Below are 9,774 nucleotides of genomic sequence, written 5' to 3'. Positions count from 1 at the left end.
AAGTTGCATCCATCACCTGCACAGCATGAGACAAGCAAACACATATCTCCAATTCTATCTCCAATTATAAGAAATCAAAATCTCTATTGAAAGAGATATCCTATAGAAACATGAACATCAGATGTTCTGGTGTTGCCAAACCTCATTTTCAGACCATTCGGTGCATTCAGTTCCACCTGACTCTCATCCTACACCCTCTCTGCAAGAATTAGTTCGGCATGCATTGATTTCCATCGCCGGATCATCCGATGAGTTCAATTTCACCATAGACGATTTGCAACATCTCCTCAAGAAATACTTTGGTGTAGCATCTAGTGTGTACTCCTTAAGCGCCAGATCATCCGACAAGTGTAAGTCCACCAAAGCCGATTTACAACATCTCTGCAAGAAAAGCTCTGACGTGTATTGTTAACCAGCGCTGGATCATCTGACGTGCACTTCAACTTTTTCTTTTGAGTTAAAAAGCTCTGGCGTAAACCTTATCTGAACGCCGGACCATCCGACACGTTCAATTTCTAGAGCGTCAGATCATCCGACGTGTGCAATGTTTCTGGACTTAGAGACAAAAACGTCAATTCAATTTTCTCTGCAACTTGGGTTTGTCAAGAATTTAATTGCAACACAAATACATGCTCATGTAATCCAAAAACCAAAATAACAACATTGTCAATCACTCATCATATATAAACTAATGTACATTTCAATTTAGTTTCTCAATATATTCTGGTGCAAAAGATTGAAGTTCAATAGATTGTTTAGTGTTCAATGTTTTTCTAGCCTGAGGAGGTAATGGCTAGTTTTGCCCTTGAGGCTATAAATATGCCCCTTTTGTGCCTTGAAGACACTCTTAGGTGGTGGTTGAGCTCATTTATATCTTTAGAGAGTCAAGATGAGGAATAAGCACTTTATTTTTTTTGGTGATTGAGATAATTTAATTGGCTGGTGATTTCTAAACTCCTTAATTACAAGATTAAAGGTATCATTAGTGCTAGGATAGTAGCTAATGTGCATCTATCCATCTATTTGGCTTACATTTGGTTAAATGAGGTTTTTAGCTTATTACTCTTGGTGATTGGCATCACCTAGACGATTTGGTGGCGTGTGATCTTGATGAGCTTCATGGTAGAGTGATTGTTGAAGCTCCAAGATAATGGTGTCCCTGTTGAGAGTCCACCGATCTTGCGTGAAGAAAGACCACCACTAGAGAGCGTTTGGTCCCTTGCTGGATCAAGAGGGAGCTACACCTTGTGTGGGTGCTCTAACAAGAGCTAGTGGAGAGCGCCAATTGTCCGATACATTGGGAAAAAATGAGTTTCTTCTAGTCCATCTCTTTACATTCTGCATTTATTTGAAGTAGTTCAATTTGTATATGTTTACTTCCGCAATTTACATTCTTAAAATTGCCATGCTAGAATAGGATTAGAACAAGGCTTGTAAAACTTTGCATGCTAGATAGCCATACTAGGAACTAAGTACATCTAAGTTGTTTTTATTAGTTGCTCTTAGTTTCTTAAACTTCAAAAAAGTTTTAGAACCATGTTCATCCCTCTTGGATATCTTACCTTCAATGGAGCTTCGACAAGGAGACAACATTGAGGGATTGTACCGAGCATGAGTATGCAGCGAATGAAAGGGTGTGCGGCGGACGCATTGGGTCCACCCTATGCGGTCTATAACACTACTGTACCAAGAGGGCCTACCTACATCGCACAGGTGACCGAAAAGCTTGAAATTGTGCAGCTCAGTTTGCGAGTGCTTGGGTGAGTATGGGCATCTCCAAGGGGTTCCCGTCGCACTCATCGTTCCCCTCCTGATGGGAAAACGAACGCAAGGGGAACGAAACACGACCTCCAATGACCTCCCGTCATGGACCGTTGCGGGAGGGGATAGGAGAGAGGTTCCCATGCCCCAGGGGACCTCTCTCCTATCCTTTCACGAAGATGCCGAGCACGGAAGGGGCTGGAGGTTGAGGTCGCACGCTCAGGAAAAAGAGGTGGAAGCGAGGTGTGGCAATAGTGGTGCTCGTGAAGAGGGCGGCAAAAGGTTGGCGGTGATGAGGCTCCTAAAGGATAAATCTACGCGTTGGTGTGGATGGAAGCAGCGACTAGACCAGAGGTGGCGCGATGGCGATGACAAACGGTGACGGGAGGTACAAATTTCTCTCGAAACTCTTTCGGATCTGAGATTTGTGTGCGACTTGGGTGATGGAGCTTTTTGTGTGAATCATGAATCGGGTGATGAAGGGGCGGTGGCTTGTCATGCGGAGTAGTGGGGAGGAGTGGTGGCTCAGATTGTGGGGGTGTTGGGGCGTGGAGTCAAGCAGTGCTGCCAGTGGGGGGGGAGGGGAAGGGTCCGCTCACCTCGGGGCTGTGTCAATTTGGTTGGCCATCTCAGGTAGGTCAGGTTGCTCCACCGCCGGCAACTGGATGTGTATCGCCACATTGCGACTTCGGCCTTGGTAGGCGCTTCCTGATACTTGCATGCTCATGGACTCCCATGATTTGTTGTTGTAGATGGATGCTACAACGCTTTCCACTCTTCTGTCAAAGATATAGGACCATGTGCAGGAGGCGGCTATCATGTTGAAGAAGATATCCAACGATAACTTGAGTTCGAACAACACCCTTGCAACTGTGGAGCTCAACACTACACTTCTAGAGGTTGACTCCATTGCAGCGGACTTGGAGTAGCTAGTGTTCCAAGTTGAGGATGCCCTGCATGGCGGTGTTGTGCCCAACCATGTTGGTTTGGTTGATAATGGCAGTGTGGCAGTTGAAGAGGAAGCATCTGGATCGAAGGACATTAACGATGATGACGTCCTTCCCGCTGACTGGAACTCGGATGATGTTCCGTGTGCTGATACGGATGATGGTGTGTCCATTGAATCTGATAGTTCATGAAGGCTGTAGTCAAATCGATTGTTGGTTACTTTAGTAGTGTGAAATGGTGTCAAATTGTTGATAGTAAGCCTTTTGATATTTTGGGAGTTCAGCTGCAATTTGAACCCTGCAAGGCTTAAAGTTGTTGAGTTTATGAATGCCAGGTTTGCGATGGTTGTATGCTATTTTAGTTTATGTAGGGTTGAGTTGGTTAGTTTTAGATTGCAAGGATTTGGGATTGCAATGTAAGAACTATGAAGCTGGATTTGTTCTGAAATTGTAAGGTGGTCTAGCTGACCCAATGTCTGAGTGTAGCACCTAATATTGTTGATCTGCCTGCTTGCTACTGGCAGCACAGTGCAATTAGATGCAATTAGTATCTGAATAGATGGTTTTTTGCATATGCGTGCCCATCAAAACAGTCATCATATGATATAATGTTATGGACTGAAGGACTGCTTGCTTTTGTAATAACTGTTACATTTTAACTATCCTATTAGGTTGTAGACTCATGTGGCATGTCTGTAGCCTTGAATGCTATTTTTTTTTCCATTCTAATAAGTGCATTAGTCCATATTTGCTTATGCAGTATGTAATGTGACCACATTTGCTTGTGCTCACTGAGCAAGTTGGTACTAGTTTATGGCAGCACGTTAAACTGCATTTGTTTCTTAATTGGACTGCAGTGCAATTAGGAGCAATTTGTGTAAATTTTCATTTTAACTTCCAATTTGGTTTGTATCTGATAGTTGAACTAGACTAAGTATTAATTTTCATTGGTATCTTCCTCTTATCAGTTTGAACTTTGCACTGCATTGTTAGGACAAAATGCATGGTTCCTAAACTAAATTGTTTGATAAGCTTCGTTAATTGCCTTCAAAGGGCCGTGCATATAGGCTTGTTCATGTCAAGTGGTTACTGCCCAATTCATTTAGCAGCATGGTGTAATGGATACTTGATGCTAGGGATTGAGGAGGGCATAAAAATATATCAGGAACTTGTGTTGTTATGTGAAACTATGAAATTCAGATATTGCACCGTACAAAGGAAGGGTCAATACATATACAAAAATTCTAATCATTGTGGTTCTTGTATGCAAAAATTGTAATCACAGCTCATATCTTTATAATAGTAGTAGTGCAACATTATGGTAGGTTTGGGTCAATACAGTTAGCTTTCAGAGTACATATCTATATAGTGTTCATATGATATTATCTAGGTGCTCTATGGATCCGTTTTACGAGAGTTTTCTTCAGGATGGAGTGTAGCGGATGACATGATCGATGCCACATATGCAGGAGGGACCCTCCACTGATGAACCTATGGTGAAGATGGGCCACTTCGTGGTTGGGGACACTCCTGTCTTGCACCCCGTACCCGATGAGGCCGTGGGGCAGTTCAGCATGGGTAACGATGACAAGGGAAAGAAGAAGATGAGCACCTCCAAGAGGAAGAAGAAGGTAGAGCCGAAGACAGACCGAACAAAGTGGACAAATGAGGAGGACAAGCTGCTTGTGTCCACTTGGTTAAAAGTGAGCCAGGGTCCTATAGTTGGAACTAGTCAGTCAAAGGAGACGTACTAGGGAAGGATCACCAAGTACTTTAACACGTACAAGAAGCCGTCTATGATGCCAAGGTCAGAGAAGGCTTTGATCAACCACATGAAGCCCATCATAGACACAATTAGCAAGTTTGCGGTGCACGCGAGGAAGGTGGAGCAGCTCAATCCTAGCGGGACCAATGAGCACGACAAGGTATGAACATATTATTCATGTTGGAGCACTAAAGAAGACATGTTGTCATGTGTTTTGCGAGAGATGTAGTCATGTTTATATGAGTGAAATACTATACAGCATGCCAGTCCATTTGAGATCCAACTTCAATAGTTTCACCTTCAATCAATATATGTGTATCAATTGCATCCAGTGTGTATGATTTGAGCTAGCACCCTGGACCATGCTGTCTTTTTTTAAGCCTCCTAATTAAATTCTCACCTCCAGAAGAAATTGAATTATGTTTAGTGAAAGACCTCCTTAATGCACTTAGATTTTCCTTTTATGCATTTGATATGCTGATGTTACTTGACAAGTACTTCAGGTTACATCTCTACACTATGCTTTTCCTTTTTGACTGCTTCACATACCGCAAAGGCCTCACCATGAATTTGTGCTTTGTTAAGGAAATTGTATCCTATGCATGTGTTGTTCACTTGTGTTTCCCTTGGTTCGCAGATGGCTCATGCTTGCACGACGCATAAGGGGATCGAGGGGAAGCCTTTTGCATACGCGCACTACTGGGTCATACTTGCCGACCACCCCAAGTGGCATGCGCACGAGGCCGCGAAGGCGCAGAAGATGCAAGAGGGAGCCGAATGTCATTCTAGCCCAGCACATGCAATGAGGTGCCTAACGACGCAGCACCGAATGCATCTACAGAGATTCCTAGTCCTATTGGAACGAAGGCAGCTAAAGCGGCGCGTGCTTAGGGATCGCCATCCAGTACGTCTGTGCCTACCGTGTCGGGTGGCATGTATGCAACCCATCTTGCGGAGCTTAGTGAAACTAAGAAGGTTATGGTGGAGCTGAAGAAGGAGCAAATTTTGGTCATGCGTCTAGAGGCATCTATCCGAGTAAATGATTAGGACAAGCATATAATAAAGGTCGACTTGGACGGTGTTAGTGATCCCCTTAGAGAGTACTATAGGAAGAGGCAGGAGGCAATCCTGGCACGATGGAATGCTGCCGAACTGAACCCGTAGACGCTCGTTGCTTATTCCTTTGCATGGTGTTGTTGCCTCATTTGCGATAACTCATTGTAGTGTCTACCAGTTTGTAATAAATTCAACATACTTTGAACCTGTGTGGATGTGAGAGAACTCTTCTAGTCAGATGGTATGGTTGTATCTCAACTTCAGTATTTGAACTCGTTTAGCGAAGTTTGTGGTTATTCTGCTCAGTTTCATGCAGGAATTAGTAATTTGGCAGGCTTGATTACTTTTTACATGTTGCTCTTTTCTTTCTAAAAATTTGATTGTACATTGTGACAGCCAAACCATGAGGTTCCTAGTGTCTACGCGAAGAAACGTAACCACAAAGGTACCAAGCATGCGATTAGTAGCTTCCAGGAGAAGAATCGTGTCTACATAGCTAGTAGAGAATTTTGTTAGGAATTATGACCATTTACATTAAAAATACATATACATATTGCTGGTTCATTAGTGCTTCGAGTCATGAAATAGGTATCCTACGTGCTACTCTGTTCTTTGGATTTGTGAACACAACAAAACAGAGAAGAGAGTGCTATAGAGATAGGTGGTAGAGGGGATTTGGATTTGAGGCGTAGGCATATTCTTCTTCTCATACAGAATATACGTACCATATATTATAGTTGTATTGTATGTGTCGTAGCAGTTATGTAGAAATAATAGAATATTGAAAATTTGTTGAAAAAGAGAATCCAGAAGAGAATACTATTAGAGTGCTGAAATCTGAAAGAAACGAGTTAGGAAAGAAATCCTTTCAGAAAGGATTTTGAGTTGAAAAGGAATCGAAATGAAACAAAAAGATTGGAGATGGTGTAAGGTCGAGGCCATGAACCTCGTAGTAGGAGGCCATTAAGTGCAACCACCAATTAAGCAACTAACCAACAACTCACTCTGATAGCGTAGCTCAAGTAGGAGTGCACATAGTACTACTATCTTACTGTCAACTCGCACCAGCCTTGTTTCGACGTTCCTCTACCAAGAACCAACGCTTCGAAACTTCCTTGGGAGAAAAGCGAGGCAGGACGGAAGAGAAGTTCAGGGGCATGGCACGTAAACCGATCGAGAGGGCACTACACACGCGGCCAAATTGACCGGGCCGTCCTCCTCCAGGGATTAAAGTTTCGTCAAAAAAATTACGAATTTTTGTAAATTTTGAGAATTTTAAAGGGAACAAAATATTTAATTTTGAATTTTTCTTTCATTAACATGTGAAACTCATCGAGTAGATGACAAAAAATAACTGTAATTTTAACAAATTTTTATAAATTTCGGTATTTTCGCTAGTAAAAAAATTATAAAACAAAATCGAAATCCCTGTCCTCCTCAGTCCGCCTCTGCCCTCTCGTCACGCAGCCGTGGAGACATACGTGTACCGGCTGACGCCTGGTTTCAAACGGCATTGAAGGCCCCAACCGTACAGACGTGATCCCCGCACCAAATCCTGCTGCTACATACATACATACACTGCCGGCCGTCTCGTTTCGTCTCGATCGTAGGCCCATGCATCTCTTGTTATAATTACACACACAGACGCACCTCGCTGATGGATCACTGACCTTCGCACTGACGAGAAGGTCACTTGCTTTTAGTCTCCTTCCCTAGCTGCTCAGCAGGCACCTGCAAGCATTTCTTCAGAACCGAGCCGTCTTTGCAGAGGTGAGGTATGATCAAATTTTTAGCCTCTATTCATAGTTTTTTTTTAGAGGTTACAACTTACAACCCGAACGCACACACACTCACACCTGCACCTCTACAACTAACACCCGCGCATGCACATCTCTGTACACATGCTAGGACAGGTGAGAGGGCACAAGACCCTCCTTTACGTAGGAACGAAATGTACCACTTAATATACACGATCACCTTGTCTCTTTACTCATAGTTGGTTCTCTGCAAAAGTGAAACAGAAGAAACAAAATAAAAAAAAAATCATGTTATGTGCACGCATATATGTTTGCTTGTTGATTTGTTCCAGACATGCCGACGCTGATCGTCACGGTGGACCTGGAATGCTGCCGCTGCAGCAGCAAGATCCAGAAGATCCTCTGCTGCATCCAAGGTACGAACAGTCGTAGTATAAACATCTTTCAGACCACGTATGTATAGCTCGGGTTCTGCTCGATCAGTTCGATCCTCCTCTCTAAGGGAGAGAATTGCAGAAATACAATCTAGTTAATTATGTTTTGATGAAATATAATCATGGTCTACATAACATTGACACATATTATCTCACATATTAATAAAAAAGATGATATTTTATTGAAGCACCAATCAATTAAATTATATTTTATCATTTTTCTCTTATGATCACTATGACATATATAACTTGTGACATGCAACTTCATTGTGCAGACCACGCAGAATTCATCATCGAGAAGGTGGTGTACGAGAAGGACAAGGTGATCGTGTCAGGCCCCTTCGACGCTGACAAGCTCTCCGGAAAGCTCTGGTGCAAGGCCGGCAGGATCATCAAGAATATTGAGATCGTCAAGCCACCCCCGCCCAAACCTGAACCTAAGCCCGAGCCCAAACCCAAACCGGAGCCACCTCCATGCAAGCTGATATACCCGTACCCGTATCCATGCCCGCAGCCTGTGTGGCCGTGCAGCTGCCCCACGCCACACTGTGGGTGCCAATCAAAGCCGCCACCGGCACCGCCTCCTCCTGCGCCAACACCGGTACCGCCTCCTCCCGCGCCACCAAAACCGCCAGCGTGCCAGTGCCCAACGTGGCCGTCGTGCTACTGCTGCGGCTACCCGCCATACAAGCCACCAGCCATGCCGTACCCACTGGTCGTCTGCGAGGAGAACCCACCCTACGGCGCCTGTACCGTTATGTAACTGTGGACTGCTGCTACTATTGCGAATTGCTGCTACTGCAAATGTGACGGTGGAGGAAGATGTTCAATAAGTGTCGTGTCTAATTAATACAAAGGATTTTCATAGTAACTTTTGCGGTTATTCTACATGAACTGAATGAATAAAGAATCTAAGTGGTGATTGGGCTTCAATATTGAGAAACCAAATTGAAATGTAATTTAATTTACATATGATGAGTGATTAATAAGTGTATTAATGTGTCTTGGTTTACATAAGCGTGCATATGTACTACAATTATGATTATAACTAACCAAAGTTACAGTGAAAATAGAGTTGCTATTTTTTAACTGAGTTTATGAAAATTATACATATCGGATGATCTGGCATTGAAGAAAATGAAATCACCAGATGATCCAGCGTTCATATGCAGTACACGCTGGAGCATTTCAACAAAAAAGTAAAAATTAAAGTACACGCCGGATAGTTCGGTGTTGGACATCAGTGAATGTCAGTGCTTTTTTTGCAAGAGGTTGCAAACTGGCTCTGACAGACTTGTATACGCCGGATGGTCCGATACTGGGCAATGTATACGACGGATGCTTTGCCAGAGTAAGTTTTCTAGATAGGGTGCAAAACGAGTTCCAGCAAGAATGAATATGTCGGATGGTGCAATGGTGGGCATGAATACACATCGGACTATTTCTTGCAGAAAGGATTTCAGGTGGTCTGGTCTGCTGAGTTGAACACACCGTATGGTCTGACGGTTAGGAGAAGTGTCTGGCGTTCACAGTTTCAGTGAAATATGATTTTCTACATTGATTTTTGTCTTTGACTAACTTGTGATGGAGTTGAAGGTGTTGGAGATGTATGTGTGCTTGTCTTGTGGTGTGCAGGTGATGGATGCAACTTGACGGTAGACGGTGGAATGATTGAGGCCAAGTAGGGTGTTTGGTGCCGAATAATCGAGGAGATTGAGCGGAGTCAAGTGTGATTCTAGCTCGACGTATGAGGGTCAAGCAAAGCATGAGAAGATGATAAATAAGGTGTATTCACAAAGTCAAGCGAATGGGATATCGGTGCAAGTGACAAGGCAGCCCGAGGATCGGAAGAGGGAGAGACTTGCTGGTAGTCAAGATAGCAAGACGAAGTACAAGCGTCAACATCGAGATACTTGCTTAAGGTGTAAGCAAGTGGCTGTGAGTCATGCTTTGAGAAGCGTGCAAGATAGTTTCCCGGTTTGGCCACAAAAACCGCGAGAGGATGAAGTGCATGTGACATCATCGTGAAGCTTGCATCGAGATGAGACTAAGTC

General features: G+C 43.5%; 1 protein-coding gene across 2 annotated transcripts; it reads left to right on the top strand.

Moving 5' to 3' along the window:
- The first annotated feature begins 7,125 nt into the window (after nucleotides 1-7,125).
- Nucleotides 7,126-8,653, top strand: LOC133888250 (protein PYRICULARIA ORYZAE RESISTANCE 21-like). Of its 2 annotated transcripts, none has more exons than XM_062328415.1 (3): nucleotides 7,126-7,304; nucleotides 7,619-7,702; nucleotides 7,996-8,653. In XM_062328415.1, exons 2-3 carry the CDS (start codon nucleotides 7,621-7,623, stop codon nucleotides 8,481-8,483), a joined length of 570 nt encoding a protein of 189 aa, XP_062184399.1. In that variant the 5' UTR covers nucleotides 7,126-7,304; nucleotides 7,619-7,620; the 3' UTR covers nucleotides 8,484-8,653. The 2 variants fall into 2 exon arrangements, with proteins under 2 accessions (XP_062184399.1, XP_062184400.1); XM_062328416.1 differs by having other exon boundaries at nucleotides 7,127-7,299.
- Nucleotides 8,654-9,774: the final 1,121 nt, after the last annotated feature.

This window comes from Phragmites australis, chromosome 13, assembly GCF_958298935.1.
Source record: "Phragmites australis chromosome 13, lpPhrAust1.1, whole genome shotgun sequence".
Lineage (NCBI taxonomy): Eukaryota > Viridiplantae > Streptophyta > Magnoliopsida > Poales > Poaceae > Phragmites > Phragmites australis.
Note: the sequence above shows the minus strand (reverse complement) of the source record. Positions and strands in the feature narration are given on the sequence as shown.